Source organism: Rousettus aegyptiacus, unplaced genomic scaffold (genome assembly GCF_014176215.1).
Source record: "Rousettus aegyptiacus isolate mRouAeg1 unplaced genomic scaffold, mRouAeg1.p scaffold_m13_p_1, whole genome shotgun sequence".
In the NCBI taxonomy this organism is placed as follows: Eukaryota; Metazoa; Chordata; class Mammalia; order Chiroptera; family Pteropodidae; genus Rousettus; species Rousettus aegyptiacus.
The window spans coordinates 10,086,553-10,106,939 of record NW_023416284.1 but is presented as its reverse complement, the minus strand read 5'-3'; the positions used below and the strand labels follow the sequence as shown (position 1 = coordinate 10,106,939).

The window sequence follows — 20,387 nt, the reverse complement described above, 5'->3', positions numbered from 1 at the left end:
GACGCAGGCGCAAACATCCACCGAACAACGGACCTCGGGCCTTGAGCTGGGGCGCAGGAATCAGAAGCACCCTGAGATCCTGGCTTTACCACCTGCCGGGTGAGCCTGACCAAGTCCTGTCATCACCGTGAAACAGCCGCTGACCCTGTGCTTTGCATGCTTCAAGTTTAGTCCTAGGGTAGATTCTACGAGGATCCCGTTTTACAGGTGGGGAACCTGAGGCAATCGGTGGGGAGCCGGGGGCCGAGGCCAGAGAGCCCAGCTCCCAAGCCCACTCGGGCAGGCCAGCGGGGACAGCCGGGATGCCTCTGCGAGTTCCCTTCCAGGCACACCCTTCCCTGGCCCAGCTGCCAGGCTGGAGGTGACAGCACGTGACCGCCCGAGGGAGCACGGAGACCAGCCTGCACCTCGGCGTGTGCGACCTCATTCAATCCGTGATTACAGCCGGCTCCGGGTTTGGGCGCTCGGCCTCCACTGCATTAAGGCCCAGCCCAGGGCCTGGTGTCATGGACCCAACTGTGTGTCCTCAACGAGTTCCAGGCGGCTGGGTGGCTGCTCCTTCGGTGTCTGTCCTCCCCGACCCCTGCGGCAGGGCTCAGAGGGGAAAGTGACCGTGGAGGGGCGGGGGGACGTGGAGGGGAGGACGGACAGACTCCGGGAGCCGGAGATGCTGGGGTGCGGAGGCTCTGCTGCATTCGCCTGCACATACCCCCCCATCTCCGGTCCCTGGTCGGTCCTCTCCGCAATGTCCCCTCCTGTCTGCTGCCCCCCATGCCCCTCCGCGGCTTCACAGAGCCCGTCCTGAGTCAACCGCTTCGAACTGCTTCCTCTCAGAACCATGAAATCCTTTCATCGACCTAAATCTTCGAGACTCAGGGTGGATGGGACTTAGTACTGGACACAAGAAAGACCCGAGCTCCCCGGTGAGGACAGAGGGGGCGTGGAACCCCGTGCTTGGCCATCCCCAGCCGCACCGAGACGTGCCCGGAGACACCCCCTCACGACCCCAGCACCCGGAGCGGAGTCGGCAAACCCAGCCCCGACCCCCCGCCCCCACCCAATGCTGCCCCACGGGGCTCCCCGTGCCCACCCCCCGCCCCCACCCTTCCCAGGCTTCCCGAGAGGAAGTCCTTCTGAACGTCGAACCTCAGCTCTCCCTGCCGCTGGGACTCGCTCACCCTTCTGGAACCTGCTACTGTCGGAGCCTCCGGGGAAGTCTCCACAACCTTTAGAAAACCAATTTCTCGTTTCACCTGCCAACTTGTAATTTGAAGAAAAAAAAAAAAGACAGGACAGGATGGCAACAATAACAGTGGCACACACAAAAAATTAAGGCAAAACTGCTGGACCGAGACGCCGCCGTGGGGTGAGGCGGCCGCGACCCACAGGCTCAGGGGCCCCGGCACCGGGCCCCGGCTTCGCAGCTCCCCGAACCCGAGGACCTGGCGAATCTTCCAGCCCTCATGCCAATTTGCATACCATTACCCAAGAAGCCCTGCGCCTGGATTCTGCTTTTTGCAAATTCCCACCCGTTTCGTGTCATAAATAAGATAGGAGACAGAAAACTAATACAGCCCAGTGATGCATTATTCATGCCGCGTCACACTGTTATGATAGATTTACAACGGCTAATACATGCAAACTAAGTTTGGGCACTAAACGCGAAAATTAAGGGTGGGGAAGGTGGGTGTGCGTGCAGATGGGCAGGGGGAGATCTGAAGGCCGCGGGTGTCCACGGACCCGAGAGGCTTCTCATCTGGTACGCTTAGTGCCAAGAGGCGTCAGTGCCGGCCCCGGAGGCCGGCGCCCCGGACCGGGGCCAGGCGGGCTGCGGGCGTCGCCGGCTTCGGGAAGCCCTTCCCGCGCTTGGCGCCGAGCTCAGACGCCCGTCGAAATCGAGCCCTGGGTCGGCTGTTGTGCGGGCCCCCGCCCACATCTCCCTTCCACAGTCAGTGGGCCCACCACCGACAGAGCCCGCTTCCCTAAGGGAAAAACCTTCCGTCCTTCACGGCCCTTCCCTGAGCACCTACTGCGTGTTGGCCGGGTCTCGGCACCAGCGGCGGTGGGCGCAGTGGGAGCCAACCAGGCCTGTCCTGCCCCACACACAGGTAATCTGATGACCGTCCCCGAGACATCGACGTGCAGCTGTGATGTGCTGCAGCAGCAGGTCCCAGGGGTGGGCCCCAGGCTGTGTGTGTCGGGGGGGGCGGGTAGTCCAGACAGGCTTGTCCGAGGGTGGGGAGCCGGGGTCTAATGCGAGACGGTCGCCCCGATCAGCCCGCGGGCCGGAGCCAGGCCCGGCGCCCAGACACTGACGTGACTTTCCCTGTGTTCCGGCACTTTCCAGGCGGGGCAGGGAGCCTCACCCCCTGCTTCCGCAGCTGTACCGCGGCGGCTCTGGGGAACAGGGGTTGCCACGGAAACAACGCGAGGCAGGCTGCAGTGGGGGCAGGTCAGAGGAGGGACCCCTGTGTGACACCCACATACATCCCACCCGCCCACATCACTCTGCCGCCATCGAGCAGGACCCAGCCGTCCCGGGCACAAGACCCTCCGCCCGGCCCTTCACCCACATTCCTTCCCGCCGTCTCTGGGTGTGGCCTGTGCCCAGCTTCTTGGAAGGCCATCCCTCCTGGACACTTCTCCAGCCGGCCCAGGTGCCCTGAGCTGCCTCCTGCCCAGATTTTCACCCGTCTGCCCAGAGAGGACAGGTACCACTTCGTGGCACGACCCCACCAGCCCCACCCGGGGACCTGCCCTACAGGCGAAGGGCACCCTTACGTTCTCCCGCTGGCGCTGGCTGAGGGGCAGTGCTGGGCCTGGGCCCGGGCCCAGGACACACCGGCAAGCAAGACAGACCGGGCCCTGTTTTCGCCTGTTTACAGCCCAGTGGGCGCCAACAGGTAACAGCATGGGAGGTAACTTCTAACCGTGACCAGTGCTCTGACGACAATAAAGGCAGGGGAGGTGTCAAGACTGTGCCTGGGAGCAAAGGTGACTCTGGCGGAGCTGTCAGAGCAGGTCCCACCGAGGTGGCAGCCGAGCCGAGACCTGCGTGATGAGAAGGAGCCGCTCACGGGAAGCTGTGGGAACGGCGTTCCGAGCAGGGGCACAGGCCTGGTGGCGGGGAGGAGCCTGGCACATTCGGAGACCACCAGAGGGGCCGGCGTGGCTGGGGGGGCGGAGGCCACGGGCCGCGGGTCACTGCCCCGTCTGTAAGGGCCCCCTCGTCTCTCTGCAGCGACGCGAGACTCCAATCGCGTGAAGCCCACTCGCAGCCCAGCCCGGCCTCCCCGCCGGCCCCCGCCACTACCGCCAGCCCCCCACAAGCAGGGGTGACGGAGACCCCGGCCCACGCGGCCTCAGAGAGCAGACCTGCCTGGCACGCAGACCCCCCCGACGCGGCAGAGCGCACCCCACACGCCACGGGCCTCCCACCGGCCTGTCCCCAGTATGTTTGTTTGGTTTTTTTTTTTTTTAAATTAAGATGCAACAATCATCCCACGGCCGGTTTTCCCCTCCAGCGATCGGTTAAAATGAACTCCAGACGACTGGATTAGGCTTTGAAGGTGGTGATCTAGATAATGAGCAGGAGGGTGCGGTGTTGACACAGGCCCTGGCGAGCTGCGTTCTTCTTTAACAGCCTCGCTGCTGCCTCCGCTGGGATCAAGGAGCCGAGCTCGCAGTTGGAGGGCCAGCGTCGCACCCAGAGATAGACTGCAGGCCCTGGCTCCGAGGGGAGCAGGCTCGGCAAGGTCAGGGGTGGCCAGCAGGGGCCGAGCAGGCCTAACGAAGACAGCCCAGGGTGAGCCTGGCTCGAAGGCCCCTCCCTGGGGAGCTGCGCACCCCAGCCAACGTCCCACACCCCGGGCTGTCTCTGGCCGGGGCTTTGTCTGCGGAGCCTTCTCTGCCGAAGCGCCCTCCACCCTCCCCCCCTTCCCTGGCCGTCAGTGCCCAGCCTCGCTCAAGCATCCTGCCCACCCCCCAGCACCTCCCCCGGCCCTGTCCCTCCTCCGGCTGGGCCTGGCCAGCTGACACGCCTTGGCCTCCCCTGGGTGGCCACCGAGCCTGGGCTTGCCCCCGCCGCCAGGTGGGGGCCTGACGCTGGTGGACGCTGGCCATCCCGGGTCTGCTCCCACACTGGACTTGAGGCTCCCGAGCTGTGAGATCAGGTCTTCCTCGTGTCCACCCCTCGGGCACCCTGCACGAGGACCTGGACACCGGACGCCACGTGTCCGTATACAAGGCTTCGCTCGGTGTGCCCGCCACATGAGCTCCGTGAGCTAGACAGACGCTGGGGACATGACGTGACCGGGGAGCCGTCCTGAGCCCCGAAACCGTGGCGATGGAAAACACAGGTATGTGAACAAATGAGAGTCCCCGAGAGCTACACGCGGCACGACAGAGACTGCGGGGGACAATGCGGCCCAGAGGAGACGGAGCCTTCCGCCTACCCAGGCCGCCCACACCAGGGTTAAGAGCAGACTCAGTCGTCGGATGCCTGTGCTCGGATCCCAACCTGGCCTCCTCCTAGCTGTGTGACCTTGGGTAAGTCGCTCAACCTCGCTGGGCCTCTGTTCCCCTCCCCCCACCCTGTAAAGTGGGAATGACAACAGCACTCATCTCACAAGGCGATTTGAGGATTGATCCATGCAAAGTACCGAAACCCATACCTGCTCAACACTAAGTACCCAACACGTGTTGGTTACCATCACTTCCCGGGGGTGGGAGGAACCAGGGAAGGCTCCCTGGAGTTGACACGGCCCCTAGATTAACCTCACATCTTCTCATTTGGGCCAGAGCCACAGTAGCCACACCCGTGGCCAACAGCATCCTGCTCCCAGCTTGGCGCACTGAGCAGCTCTAAGTATCTCGGATCCTCAGAGGGTGTTTCCTGGAGCCTGGGGGAGGATGAGCTAGGAGGCGACGGCCTCCCTCTGCAGTGAGGCAGGCTGCTGCCGAGGGGGCATGTCGGCCCTTGCCTGCAGGTGCTGGACCCCAAGCTCGCGGTCAGAGGCCACCGCGGCCCGGTCAGCAGCCCCGTCTCCAGGCTGATCCTCGGGCCTGGCTGGCCGTGCACGGCACCAGGACAGGACATGCGTGGAGTGGCCGGCCATGCAGGCCGGTGGTCATCAGCAGCAGCCGTACCGAGCCATTTCTGGAGCCCGGCACGAGGGCAGGCGGCTTCCTCCCTGTGCCAAGCAGGAGCGCGGCTTTATTAAACATGCATGGCGATCACATCGTCACGGCGCCCGGGGACGGCGTGCCCGGAAGGCGAACTGCCCACACAAACTTTTCAATCTCCCCGGCTGCAGCACGGGCGCATGCTCCCCCGCTCCCGGGGCGGGGCCTCCCCTTCCTCCACCTGCCTCCCCCTCCGCCTCCCAGGGCTCCCCTGACACCCTCCGTGCTGTGCGAAGCAGGTGAAAGGCCCTATCGATCCCCTTTGTAAGAGCAGCTGGTCCAGAACCAATCTTAAATCATCGCGGCCTCTCGCTGGAGCACGGTGCCCACTCGGCCCCAGGGACGGTCACGGTCAGGCCAGAGCTGAGGTGCGGGGCCCAGGCAGGGCTGCACGGCGGCTGGCGAGGGGCAGAACCGGAGGGGAGCCGGGCCGGCCCAGGCCCCTGCCATCCCCCCGTCCACGCGTCTCCCACGCCTAGGACGGCTGTTGGCAGGAATGCAGTGCGGACACACGTCCCACGCCCACTGACACCGACTCTGAGGAAGCGACTTGGTTTTCCAAGTAAACCACACATCCAGACGGCAACAGGATTTGAGTTGCACGGACAACCACAGGGATGACTAGCGTGCACCGAACACTCCCTTCACGTCAGTCCTTTGACACAAACACATCCGTTCGCTGCTCCGGGTGGCTCTGCACAGTGCTGTCACCACCCCACAGATGGAGGGAGGCAGGCGGTGGTGCCGGCGGTCAGTGGCAGTGTGCACCCGGGCTGGGCCAGAAACGAGCCCCTGGAACCGGGCCCTCGTCCTAGGGGCCGAGGCAGAACCCAGCGGCCTCCACCTCCACGCTGCTTAAAGGACCCTGCCTCCAGGACCGCTGCGTCCCCACTGGCCACGTCCTCAACACAGCTGTGTCCGAGGCGCCGTGCGAGGACGGGGGCCCCAGCTCTCCTCCACCGGCAGCAGCAGACATGGCCAGGGTGCAGCTCACAGCCCGGTGCAGTCTGGCCCCTTCCCCTCGTGGCAGCCCTGGGGATGCGTGTGGGGGCAGAGGGCAGGGCCCAGTGGGGATCGTGGGTCCCTTCTGCTTCCTGACAAACTCTACTGATCCCTGAGACACACGTGGGAGCAGTACCAGGTAAAGGGTAAGAAGAGTCAACAAGGGGTGCCCGGCCGAGGGCCCCACGAGCCACGAGGAAAGGCCAGTACCTGAGTCTGCAGGCTGGTGGCATCCATGACGGTGACCCGGGGCCCGCAGCTGGCCCACACAGTGTCCTCCAGGCTCAGCAGGGTGCGGATGGGCCCTGGCCCCACCGTCAGGCACATGGGAGGGCTCTCCAGGTCCCAGGGGACATCCCCTGGAGAGAAAGAGGGAGAGCAGGTCAGGGCCCAGGGCTCCTCGACCCTGGGGACCCACAGCCCGCAGCGGGGGCCCAGCCGGGCTCCATGAGACCTTCTGGCCGTTTCCGTGGCCCCCTCCCGCCCCCCAGGGGGTGGTGGCCGCCCCAGCTGCCTTCGTTTGTGTCCCACCTGCCCCCGGGGGCCACGCTGCCCCATTCCCCCTCCCTCCCTCCTGCCCTTCCCTTCCTCTCTCCTTCTCCTTCCTGTTCATTTATTTCACACACACTCGCCTTCCCACAGATCTGCTCGCCTACTTCGAGGCACGCTGTCACCTTTACCAAGATCTCTGATGACCTTCCCCCTCTGGAGATGCCACCGCCCCTAGGTGTGGGAGGAGGGAGCCCCCAGCCCACCACCCCTGAAGACGGAGCGAACCAGAGGACCTGGCCTGGCACCGAGCAAGGCTCTCACCTGCCCACCCGGCGATGCGGGCTCACCTCAGGACAGGTGAGAGCAGTGGGCACTGAGACTGGCTGTTCTCTCGAGCCACACAGAACCCCAGTGGCCACCCTGTCCTGCCGGGGTGCCCGGTGGGAAATGAGGTTGAGGAGGAAGTGGGGGCACACCCTGGAAAGACAGGCAGGAGCAGCTGGGCCTGGGAGGCAGGACGGAGCCCGCCGCTGGCCTGCCAGTGCCAGCCGCCCCCACGCCCCCTCCGCCGGGTCCCTGGGGAGAGGGCGAAGCGGTCCCCTCACAGAGCCTCCCTCTGAGCCAGCGGCTGATGGTGTGATGGCCCATGCTGTCCACAGAGCGGGAGGGGCCACCAGGGCCTATGAAAGCCACTGCCTGGGGCATGGTGACGAGTCCTTCGAGCAACAGTTCCCAACCTTTTTGGCACCAGGTGCCCCTATGAGAATCTAATGCCTGCCGCTCTGAGGTGGAGCCGAGGCGGTGATGCTGGCGCCGGGGAGCGGCTGCAGATACAGAGGGAGCTTCACTGGCTGGTCCGCCACTCGCCTCCTGCTGTGCGGCCCGGTTCCTAACAGGCCACGGACCAGCACCAGTCCACGACCCGAGGTTTGGGGGCCGCTGCTACGAAGGACACACCAGCTTCCCTGCCACCACTGGCCCCCACCCGCGGGCTTTCCCCACCCTCCCTGTCCTCCCTGCCCTTCTGCCCTACTTAAAAAGGGCAGACTCCCGGCTCAGCTAAGAGGGGAATAGGGACCCCGCATCCTTCCAGCCCATGCGCATGGGCCCGTGGGAAGCGGGCTGGGCCAGAATCCCCGCTGTGGCCTCTAAGCCTCTGCATGAATGAGCCTCAGTTTCCTCCTCTGTAAAACGGGCCTGACTGCCGTGCATCACGGGATGCTTCGGGGGTCAGAGGAAACGTGGACTGTTTGGCCCAGGGCTGGCGCACAGGAAGGAGAGCTGACAGCCGGGGCCACCTACGATTACATGTCTGCGCGCCAGGCACTCCTCGTGAATTCCCTGCTTCCTTCGCTCCCAGCCTGTGCGTCCTGTTCTTACCCCTGTTTCAAGACTGAGGGAATGGAGAGACCGTGCGTTGAAAAAGCCGCCCCGAAGCGACCCGGTGCTCATTAGCTCCTACTGTCTGGCGTCATTTCCCACCACACAACAGTCTGCGGAAGGAGGTGTTGGCTCCACTCGGCTGTTGCGATAACGGAGACCCAGAGAGCGGAGAGCCCCAAGGGGTGATGGGCCAAGCAGGACTGGAACTCCGCTGACTCCGGCCATAGCCTCCTTCCCCGACCCCTGCTGCCCTCTCAGGTTCTCGGAGTTTCCAAAGGGCTCTGGGGCCGTAACTAGGGTCCAGGAAGGGCGAGTGACCACGAGGTGGCCAGGCCTCTGTGAGGGACGCTGGCCCTCACCAGAACACCAGAGCCACAAAAATGCAAGGCTTTGAGCGCCCCCCAGTGGCCACAGATAAGTAGTGCTTGTAGCCAAAACCTGGAGCTCCCACCACTACAGCTCAGGTGGGGACGGGGACCCTCTCCCCAGGAAGTACCTGGGGATACTGGGATAACACCCAAAAATCTGAGAAATGGGGGCTCTGTCCTGCGCACAGCAGTGACGGCCACCTGCACCCCTGCAATCTCTGCTCTGCCCTTTCCTGGAACGGCATGGCCGTGGCTGCCTGGGGTAGGGGCTAGAGCCTGCCACCCCTGAGGATAGGGTGCGCACCGACCACCTCTCCACTTGCTGGGCATCTCCAGAAACCCTCCAAGAAGTCCTGGCTCCAGGATAGAAGGAAACTGGTAAAATTTATTACTGATATTGCTATATCAAAAAGGACACCGGACAGGAGTCCCCTTGCTGGGATTCAGTTTTCCCATCTGCACCCCCAGGGGACGGAACCTCTAAGGTTCTCCCCAGGCCTCACGGGCTACAGTTCTAAGGTTTTAAACACAGCACTCTGAGCTCTGGGCAGGGCCAGCCCCCCGCAGCCTGGTGGGGGATCCGCCCCTCCTCCTCACTCCTTCCCCTCCAGTGGCTTTAGCTGCACACGTACGTGTCCTGGAACACGCCTGCACACTCACACACTTACACACTCACACGCACACACACACGGTGTGACATCCTATTCACCTGGGTCTGGCACCAGCCCTCACACTGCCAGACAAAGGGAAATGAAGGCCCTGTCTCAGCGATGGCACCTGCAGGAGTGGCAGCCCCCCTCCCCTACCCTCCCCACCCCCGCCCCAGCCTGCAGGTCTCCCTTGGGGGTCCAGATCCAGCTGGAGCTGGAAGGCAGCACGCAGAGCGAAAGTCACCAAGACCAAGTGGAGCCCAAAGGGCAGCCCGTGGCCAGTCGGCAGTAACACCAGTAACGACCATTTGGATGGGCTGTAACGAGCACAAGTCTACACCCCAGGGTCCATCCAGGCACATGTGTGACGGACCGCACCTGTCTTCACAAACCACTCTGTGCGTCTGGGCTGTCTTCATCCCCATTTTACAGGTGAGGAAACTGAGGCTCTAAGAGGTGAAGCAACAAGCCCAATCTCACAGCTGGGTCTCCACCTCGGGCAGCCCGCCTACCTAGCCGTCCCCTCACAATGTCATCATCTGGCTCCTCCAGGAAGTGACCCTGGCCCACGTCCTCAGCACGTAACCAGGGACATTCCCACACCTGCACCCAGGCCTGGTCATGCTCCCGTACCTGCTCAGAGATGGGGGAGGCAGAAGGGATACGAGCAGCTCTGCTCGCGCCCAGGACTGGGCAGGGACAGTGCCCCCCCCAGCTCCCTTCTGGGTCCCCATGTCCTGCTCAGTGCCTGGCACCTCATGGGCATTGAATACATATTTGCTGAGTGAGTGAAATGAATGAACAAGAGAATGGATGAATGTAGAATACAGATAAGCAGGGCTCCCGGGGGCAGACTGACACCGTGGCCTGGGTTTCCCCATCCGTCAGCTGGAGTTTGGACTCTAAGGCCCCTGTGGTCCCGACAGCCTGGGGCTCCAAGTGGCCTGGTGACCTCCGACTCCGTACAGCCATCTCTAGGCTGCTGATTCCACAGGTCCGCCAGGACTCGGGCAAATTGCGGGCTGGTTTCTGCCCGTTCTACTTAATATTTCTGGTCCCGCCCTCTTGCCACGAGCCAGAACTGCCAGTTTTATCCAGTCTTGGTTGGTCTCAGCCAAACTCAGGCAGGACAGAAACCTGTCACTATAAATACTGACAAATATCAAACACCCACTGGGAGTCCAGAATAAGGGTCTGGATTCTTCCATTTCCCAGACTCTCCAGGCCACCAGGGGCGCCAGAGAGGGGTTCTGCAGGCACAGGGCTCTGGGGTTGGGGTGGGGTGGGGGGCGGGTATCTAGGAGTAGCCAAGGCCTTGGTGAGTCTGGAGGAGGTCACTCAGCTGGGTCAGGTGCCAGGCCGATGATTCCAGACCCAGACCCACCCAGCTCCAAAGAAAGGCGATGGGGAGGAATCGCCCCCACCCCACACTGTGTGCAGGTCCTACGAGCCTCCCTTCCTGCCTGGCCACTTCCGGAGGACACCACAGGAGGGGGAGGCACCAGGCAAGGCCCCCCCCCCCCGCCAAAGCCTCCCTGGCCAAAGCCGAACCAAAGGCACCGACGGTGGGCTCAGGGGGAGAGAGGGGCCCAGACTCGCCCGCCCGGCTGGCTGCGGCAGCCTCCCGGCCAGTCTCCTGCCTCCATGCCTGCCCCCCAGCCAGAGCAGGCACAGTGCTCAGCCACCTCCAACACTTCTATCTACTTCCCATCAACTGAGGCAAAACCTTGCCTTGGACTGCTTCCCCCTCTGCCTACCGCCCAGTGAGACAGCCTCTTCTCTGGGCCCCCCACCAGAATGACCCCTCTCCTGCTGCCAGACCTTTGCATGTGCTGGTCCCTCTGCCAAGAACAGCGTTCACTCAACTCTTCACTTGCCTGGCCACTTTGGGACTCAGCTTCAGGATCCTGCTCCTTGGAGACACCTTCGCCGACCAGCCCACCCCACGCCCAGAACGGTCAGGCTCTCACCTGACACCTGTTCCCTCCGTTAGGACCCTCGGCACGATCATAAGCTCCCTGTTTGTTCACGTGACTAATTCCATCTCCCTCTACAAACTCTGCGAGGGCAGGGTCGCATCTGTTTTGCTGGCCACCAAACCCGTGGCACATAGTAGGCGCTTAGTAAATATTTGGTGGACAAATGTTGGCAAGGCGGGAAAACATCTCGACCTTCTCCTCCAGGACAGTCAGCCTCTAGCTCTGCCCCCTTCTGTCTGGAGAGGGCTCTAGGCCCAGAGAGAGGACATTTGAGTTCAGGTCTCAGCTCACCCCTGAGATACTGGAGAGTCCCTACCCACCTGGAAAATAAGGGTGTGGAGTTCAATGGTGCCCAATGGTCCTTCTGGCTGACAAACCACCATTCTCCAACCCCGGGCTGGAAGCCAATGGTTAGGTCCAAAATCCCCTATGGGTTGAATTGCATCACCGAAAAATTCCCAAGTTGAAGTCCTAACTCCCACAACCAGCATGTGACCTTATCTGGGTCGGGTTGTTGCAGACGAGTTTCTCCTGGAGTAGGGTGGGCCCCTAACCCAATGACTGGTGTCATTTCCCTTTAAAAGGGAAATGTGGACACACAGACAAGCCCACAGGAATGCCATGTGGAGACAGGTCACACTGCCACAGGCCGAGGGACACCCAGCAGCTGGGGCACGGGCCTGAGACAGGTCCTTCCCGGGCGCCTTCCGAGGTACCGTGGCCCTGACACCTCCCTGATCCTGGACTTCTATCCTCCAGACCCCCCCCCCCCCCGTGAGGCGATGAATCTGTGTCGTTTAAACTACTCGGTTGGTGACGCTTTGTTAGGGCAGCTCCAGCGAACTCACACGCCCCCTCTCCTCCCCCCAACCTGGGCACCGGATAAGTCAGGAACCAAAGAGGGGAAGGGCCAGAGGCCGCCCGAACTGGGGACGGGAGGGCCAGGCTGCGGCAAGACGGGGCTCGCGGCGTTCGGCGGGGACCAGGGGTGGAGGTCCTTCTGGTCCCCCTTGTCTCATCTCCGAAGATCCGAGCCCATGTTTACATTCACACTCACGCTCTGACGGTGAGAGGAATTTTTTCCCTCCCTCTTCCCCCTTTAATTAAAAACTATAAATGCCTTATCAAAAGCTAATTAAAAATACCAACACAGTGCCAAGTGGAAAAAAAAAAAAAAAACAGCTCAGTACAAATACCCGTTTATAACCCTGCAACAGGCTGTGATGACGCAGCAATTAGAGGCTCGCGGGGGAGAGAGGGAGGGGAACAGGGGGGCCACAGGGCTTCAGACCCTCTGGGCCCCCCTGGGGGGCACTGGGGAGCAGCTACCCTCTCCGCCCAGCCCTCGCCATCATCGAACTGGGAGCTGAACAAACCCCAGGGGACAGGCGGCCACAGCAGCACACGTGTGGCTGTGGACAAGCCACATCCCCTCCCTTAGTCTCAGCATTGGGTCTGTAGAGAGGAGGCAATTCTCAAGGGCTGTGGTGACAATTAAGGTAATGTGCAAACATTAAGCACTTGACGGGGTTCCAGAACGCAGCGGCTCGAACACCGTTAGCCTTGCCCTCCTGACGTTACCATCTGTGCCGTCCATGGCTGGATACAACAATAGAGATTGAAATGCTTGACCCCACTAGGCACTCGCGGTGCCGGGCCCTGCGCTTTGCCTTCGCTGGGTCGTTTAACCTGCCAGTGCCCATGCACAAACAGTTCCACCATGATTATCACTTTAGAGGTGAGGAGACCGAGGCATAAAGAAAAGCCACTCACCAACGGGCACAGCCGTCATCAGGGCAGAGCCTGGACCTGAAGCCAGGTCTGCCTGAGCCTAGAATCCCTGCTCTTATCCACTGCAGTCTCCTGCCAGTGGGCCGTACTGTCTGTGCAGTAGTGAGCACCCCATTCCCGTGGGGGACCCCAGTGGGGAGCAGGCATCTCCAGCCCCCGCCCCCAGCTGTGATATGCCCCGCTCCACGCCTGAGCTGCCGCCCTTGGCCTGCCTCCCACACCGCTCAGGTACAGGATCCGGCTCCTGGTCCGTGCCCAGGGCAGCCCCCGCTGCTCCCAGCCCCGCCTCCTCACCGCTGGTCCGAGCGTAGGCGGCGAGGGTCCCATCCTGCAGGCCGGCAAACAGGTAGAAGGGGCTGTGCCGGAGGCAGAGCACGGGCTGCGGGCCGGGGCTCCTGCAGGCCGCCAGGCACTGGGTGCCCGTGTCCACGCTGCTGTACACCAGGATGCTGTGGGAAGAGGCCCACGTGACTGCCATCGCCCCCCACTGCTCGCTGCCCCACACGCCCTCCGGGGGAGAGCGGTGGGGGCTCCCCCCATTCGGCCGGGCCCCCCCGCTGTGTGACCAGGCCATCGCCCCAGCTTCGGGAGCTCACGCTTTTCCACAGGGGCCTCTGAGGATGGTGCGCTCCCCAGCCCCTGCCCCGCGGAACACACGGGCGGGCTCCAGACGTCACCACGAAGGTGCTGAGGAAACAGCTCTCAGGGTCACACAGACCCGAAGGCGCATCCGGCCATGCCACCTTCCAGATGACTGACCCCAGGCCGCCGAGCCTCGGTCCTCCCCAGCAACTGAGGCAGTGATGGCTCCCTGACGACTGACACGTGGCTACACGGACGAACCTGGAAACCCCAGGCCGACCGAGAACGGGCCCGGCACGCAAGGCCCCGTTCCGTGAGGTTCCACTTCCACGGAATGTGCAGAGGGGACACGTCCACAGAGACACGCAGATCGGTGGCTCCCGGGAGTGGGTACCGGGTTTCTTTCTAGGGTGATAAGAATGTTCTAGAACTACGCAGTGGTGATGGCCGAGCATCGTGAATGTACCGAAAGTCACTGAATTGTACACTTTGAAATGGTGGATTTTATGTTATGTAAATTTTCTCTTGCTAAAAATGAAAACGGTGTTCGCCCCTCGTAGGCGCTGAGCTGGAGACCCAGACTCGGACTTCGCGGAGCTTCTGGGGTCTCTGAGCTGGTCCTCCCCGTGTTAGCTTTGCTCCTCCCTCAGTTTCCGGAGCGGGAAACAGGAAACACTTCCCGACGGGGCTGCTGTGAGGCACATGTTACCGGCGGAGGCCCCTCTGCCAGCGGATCTCACGACCTGGGCACGCCCGGTGCCCTCACCCTGTCTGCGAGGGAAACTGAGGCCACAGGTGGCTGGACGCTCAATGACAGCTAAAGGAACTGAAGGCCCAGATGTCCTATGTCATGGACTCTCATTGGGGGGATTCTAACCCCCACTTTACAGACAAGAAACAGAGCCATCCTCCCTCTCCCAACCAGGGTGGAGAATGTTGGTGGGTGAAAAGCTGACCCGGGCAGCTACAGGGACAGCCCCCAGCCCGCCTGCCCAGCGCTGCCCCTGGCTGTCTCAGGCTCACACCCTCGGGCCTCTCACCTGCCATCCTGGAGCCCCAGGCAGATTGTCGGGTGCGCTGCGGCCGAGGGGTCAGCAGCCGTGTGACTCTCATCTCCGCCTCCATCGCCATTCTCCTCCCCCTCGGGCTCCGGAATGTACTCCATGCAGAGCACGGGGGCCGCCAGCGGGAAGGACTTGACCGTGCGGGGCGAGGGCCGGTTCAGGGAGAAGATCTCGACCTGGCCGCCTGCGCCCTCCTGCCCGCCCCCGACCTGGGGCGGAGACCAGAGAGGCCGTCAGGGGGGACCACGGGGGCAGAGGCAGAGCTGAGCTCCTGCCCTCCCAGTGACCTGTCCCAAACTTCTACTTGCCACTGATAATTGAGAGGAACATCCCGCCTCCTGCCCACATACATCTTGCTCTCCCTGAAGGTCACTGGTCCCCAGTTGCCATGGCAGCAAGTTAGATTCAAGGCCCAAAGAAACCAGTAAGGAACTAAGGTAGACTAGATACCCAGTCGGCTTTCTATTTCCTTGACATTAGGGGGAATTTCAAGCAATAAATAGTAAACATACACTCTGCCTCTGAAATGTCCTTCTCTACCTTGTTTACTGTTTTACCTCAGTGTCTAGCACATGGTAGGCACTCAAAACATACTTGCTGAATGAATGGCGGGATGGATGAATATATGAATGGATAAATGGATGGATGGATGGATGGATGGACGGATGGACGGATGGATGGATGGATGGATGGACGGATGGACGGACGGACGGACGGGTGGGTGGGTGGGTGGATGGATGGATGGATGGGTGGATGGATGGATGGATGGATGGGTGGATGGATGGATGGATGGGTAGATACTCCATGTGCCAGATACTGGAGAAACAGTGAAGAGCAAATCATTCTCAGAGGGGACATTTGGGCTGGACTCTGAAGGGTAAACCAGAGTTTCCTGCCAAGCACCTGGACACAGGTGTAATAAGCAGGAGGAGTTAGAGGCTGGCCAGAGGGGTGGGTGGTGAAGCTGGAACCGCAGGGTGTCTATCGGGGGGCTCGGTCTGCACCACATGGAACATGGGGGCATCGCCTACTGGAATCGAGAGAGGCTTTGCCAGGTGAGTTGGCACCTGCCAACTCCTAGCCCAGGGTCCGGGACAGAGGTTCCCAGGAAGCCCTTGCCAGGTTGAAGCGCCCAAAATGGGGGCCAGCAGGCAAGCGGCTTTCTCCAGCACTCCTTGGCCAGGCACCATGGTCTCTGCCCCTGTCCTGAGGCCAGAATTCCCGGCTGGGCATCGGGGCTACTCACCCAGAGGTAGCCCTGTGGAAGGGAGGTACTGACTGCCGAGAAGCCCAGTAGGGGACAGCTGACAGGACTGTGGACCAGGGCCCCGAGCTGTGGAGACAGAGGTGGCACACACGAGGTTAAGTGTGGGGGGGCCGGAGAGGCAAGTCCTTCTCTGAGCCACCTGCGGGGGGAGGGGTCCTTAAACCTGCAGATTCCGGGGCCCTGTTTAGGCCCCAAGTGAGAATCCCCAAGGGCAGGGCCGGGAAAGCGACAGCTCTTGCAGGATGCCAGGCAGTTCCTGTGCACTTTGATTCTTGCTCTCCTAGAATCTTCTGGCTGGAAGGGGCCTGAATCATGATATTTGGGCCCCCTGAGGATTTTCCAAACTGAGGAGCTGCCAGTTAAGATTTATTAAAAACCACTAACACCCGCCCCCTCCCTTTATTTTACAAATGGGGACAACAAGGCCCACAGAGGACACGCGATTGCCCTAGGCCACAGAGAAAGCATGTGACAAGGGCCTGGCCTGCGCCCGCCTCACTGCTTGGCCTTCCTGGTGCCTCTAGAGAAGCACAATCGAGGAGAGACCCCAAGATCATCAGACCCACTTTGCAGACGCGCCTGCCAGGACAGAGGGCTGGGCGGCTTGGGCAGGCCGCCCGTGGGGGCCTGGGGCTTCGGCTGTCGTGGGCTGTCACCTAGAGGTGCCAGCTGCTTGCTCCTCCTGCAACTGCTTCCCCAAGACCCACGCTGGGTGGCTCTTTGGGACCTGTTTCCCGAGTCAAATCCTGCCAACCTGTCTCTCCGGCCAGCACAGCAATGCAAAGAGATGGCCTGGCCCTTTCAAGGGCCTCCTTACTGGAACCCCGGGCAGATGGAGGGGGCAGGAGGCGGAGGGGGCAGGGGGTGGAGCAGGGGCTGCTTGAAGGTGGCCCGCTGAGGAATGTTGCCACCACTGACCCTTTGCCAGGCAGGTGCTGCCCTCTGCTGGTACCGAAGGCCCAGGCCAGAGCCAGCCCTGTTGGAATATTCTAACAAAATTTCTAATGGCCACGGGTGAGGAGGCCCAAAGAGGTCACCTCCTCCAGTTCCCTTATTTAGGAGCTAACGAACGTGAACTCTGGGGAAGAGGGGAGGGGAGACAATGACTGGCTCAAAGTCACACAGCAAGTTAGTGGCAGAGTCAGGACTGGAATTCAGTTTCGAGTCCCGGCCCCTTCTGGCTGAATTTCAGCCAGAGGCCATGCTGGAGGCCTCGGCACTCCGGGACCCTACTTCTGCCTGGCTGGCTGCCGAGCCGCCTGCGTACCCCAGGACCCTGCTCCCCATCATTCTGCTTTCGGCCACATGCAGCCGGGTGCTCAGCCCTTTCTGCTAGGCCGCTGCTCCTGTCCTCTGTGGGGAGGAGGAACCGGCAGCCCTGGCTCAGCGTTCCCGTGGCAATCCCGAGTCAACAGAGCCCAAGTCCAAGGCAACGGCAAAAACTCAAACGACTCCTGGACCCAGAAGTCCTGCCTGTGCCAAGAGGCCGGCTCCCCCAAATCCAGGGGCTCACGCGGCGCAGAGGGGAACGGCGTGAGGACGGCAGAAGGAGCAGGCTTTAGAGGCAGCCACCAACGGGGTGACCCACAGAACAGTCCTCACGGTCTTGGGGACCAGGGAGGGTGGATGTACAACACTCGGCGCAGGGCTGGGCACCCGGTAGCAACCTCTGCTCACCGAGGACTTCCTGTGGAATGTTCTCGCACTTCACCTGCAGCAACTCACTCAAGCAGCTAAACAACGCCGTGAGTGAGGGGAGGGGCTGTGTCAGATGAGCACCTGTGGCAGGCCAGTGACGGCCCCTGCAAACAGCAAGCAGCAAGCAGCCTGGCTGACGGACAGGGGCTGCTCGGCTAGCACCCTGAGGCCCGAGGAGGCTGGACGCAGACCCTCGTGGGTCAGACCCTCCGGGTCTGGGCTACAGCCACCTCCCAGGCGTCCCGAGGCACTTGCACTTTAAAGTACCTCAGAGTGGGCAGTCTCCCCCCGCCCCCCAGACCCCTGCGGCCAGGCCCACGGAGGGATGGCACTGTGCTGGGCCCTCCTCTTGCCCTCCGGGGACAGGCCTCCGGTTTGGATGGACTTGGGGGCCCAAGGAGAACCTCCTGACACCTCAGTAGTCGGGCTTTCAGAAATGCCCCCCAAAAGACACCGGCGGACGTTCCTTCCTGGGGACCGCGCTGTCGTCGGTCATCCGCTTACATTCCTTTGACTCCGGGCACATGCCACGCAGCAGACGCACGTGACCCGAATCGCGCCGTTGAACCCTCACTGTAGCCACCGCGGCCACCTCGGTCGCGCACTGAAGACACGGAGGTGACATGGCTGGGACGCGCGGGGACCGGAACCCGGGGCAGGGCCAGCGCTCCCTCCCTCTCCCAACCGACTCCTCTGAGGCAGAGGGGCCGGCGCAGGGCCCGGTGCGCGGCCACGGGCCACCACCCATCGGCACCGGGAACTGCTCCCTCCTTCAGCCCCCGGCGGCCCTGCTGCCTTGAGGGAAAGACCCCGACAGGCTCCCTCACCCAGCCGGCAGCATGAGTGCTGACCACGCCTACACTGGGACGGAGCGGGGGCCAGCGGGCTTTCCTGGAGGACAGCCCTGGTCACTGGCTGCCACGAGGCAGCCGCGGAGCCCGAGTCTCGGGTCCCTGGGCCCAGGCCTAGGGAGAATGGTGCGCTGGGAGGGAGGCCCCGGGCAGCAGCCGACATGCTCGCATCTGTTCCCACGGTAACCAGACAAGGCGCTGGCATCCCAAGGCCCTGATTCACCTGCTGCCCGCCAGGGGCCGAAGGGGCACATCGGTCTGGTCCCCGCGGGGAGGCAGGCGCGGGCGGGGGGAGGGCATCTTAGGGACCAGCAAAGGGGGACACGCGGGCTCTGGCACGTCCCTCGGGAGCCCCAGAGGCGTGCTGCCCCGGCTCACTCACGGTTCCCTTGGCAGGCAGAGGGCTTGGAGGGGACCAAGGACACTTCTGGCCTGCACGTCCCCAGCCTGAGAGCTGCACACGAGGAGCTTCCGGGGCCCTCATCTCCCGGGTGTGAGGAGGCGGACGGCTCCATGCTTGGGTGGGGGCTTCTTCTGCCCTGGGGCAGCAGCCTGCATGTGACCACCACCGGGGTGTGGCCTGTCAGAGACACTACCAGAGTCCTGCAGTCCCAGGAGGCCGCAGGCCCTCGGGGGAGACGGAGACCATTCCCCACCTGGAAGTCTGTCAGTCAGCCCTTCCCCACGAAGGCCAGGTGGGGTGGACCCTGAACCATCCCCACGGCATGGACCCTGCCCAAGGCCCACCAGTAACCCCTCCCCCCTCCCCCCCATGCCAGGGAGGAGCTCGCGAGACGCGTTAACCAGTAAACGAGGACTTTCCCAGCCCTACAGGGAGGAACAGCACCCCAGCCACTCCGGAAAACGTCCGGTGGGGGACCCACACCAGGGTGCATGCCAGCCAAGCCCCAGTGAGAGGCGGAAAGGAGCAGGATCTCCTTCCCAGGTGACAGGTGACGTGGGCAGGTCACTGCTCCAGCATCTTCCTTCTCAGCCTCAAGGGCTCATGGGCCGCCAGCCAGGGCAGCTGGGAGGCTCAGTGACTTAAGTCGCTGCGGAGCCCCTAAACAGAGCCGGGCACACAGACCCCGCTGGAAGGGCCCGCCACCATGTTGTCAGGATTAAAGGATTTTAATACTGCTGCTGCTGTTGTGATAGCCACTGTTGCTTGGTGCTGGCACCTGACTGGTCTCTCTCACTGAACCCCTAAACCCGGCCGCGGCTCAGGGGGCAGACACTGTACCACCACTGACATCATCATCCGGGTGCATGAGCCGAAGACCTGGGCACAGCCTTTGCTTCCTTCACCTTCAGCCCCCACCTAATCTTTACTAATTCAGCCAGTCCTACCTCGGTGCACCCCCCAAGTGCGTCCCCATGTGCCCCTCCCTCTGCCTTCCCCAGGGCCAGGACCAGCATGAGGACAATGGGGCGCTCGCCTCAGGTGCGGATCCTCAGGGGGTGTGCCGAAACACTCACACGTCAAAAAAAAAAAATACTTTAATGCAATTTTTAGAAGTCAAAATTAATGCAAAAAAAAAAAAGCCCACGGTGAACAATTATCAAAAGTTTAAATACAGACACGACCTGACCTTGCACGACTCTGCCTCACCCTAACCCAGCCCTTTATTTACCAAAAAAAAAAAAAAAAAAAAAAAAAACCCAGCCAAACCAAGACCACAATTTGCTGATTTGTTTTCAATATTGCATTAAAATATTACTTATCTGGATGCCTGAGATTGTTGGTGCCTGAGGCGAGAGCCTCACTCACCTCGCCCTCGTCGGGCCTGCCTCCACCTGCGCCAGCCCCGCCGCGTCTCGGCAGGACCCCGAACTAGGCCGTGCGGCTCTCTCCCGCCACGCCCGCTTCATGGCCACGGTCTTCTCACCCGACGGCCAGAAGGCTCAGACGATCTTTCCAGAATATAAATCAGACCACGCCAGTGCCCTGCTTAGAGCCAGACTCGGCTTTTCGTTGCTCTGAGAACGAAACCCAAACCGGACCCGGGCTGCGAGACAGGTGTGGCCCAGCTCACCCCCCGACTCCCGGGACCTCACCGCCCGGCCTCTCCTCCT

General features: G+C 62.2%; 1 protein-coding gene across 9 annotated transcripts in view; it reads right to left on the bottom strand.

Moving 5' to 3' along the window:
- Positions 1–20,387, bottom strand: part of ARHGEF10L (Rho guanine nucleotide exchange factor 10 like) — a 133,143-nt gene that overhangs the window by 18,791 nt on the left and 93,965 nt on the right. For all 9 annotated transcript variants that reach the window (XM_016128278.2, XM_016128273.2, XM_016128277.2 and 6 more), the window contains 4 exons: positions 15,742–15,828; positions 14,472–14,704; positions 13,144–13,298; positions 6,397–6,545 (listed from right to left, as the gene is read on the bottom strand). In XM_016128278.2, coding sequence (XP_015983764.2) covers positions 6,397–6,545; positions 13,144–13,298; positions 14,472–14,704; positions 15,742–15,828 — 624 coding nt within the window. The remainder of the gene's footprint in view (positions 1–6,396; positions 6,546–13,143; positions 13,299–14,471; positions 14,705–15,741; positions 15,829–20,387) is intronic.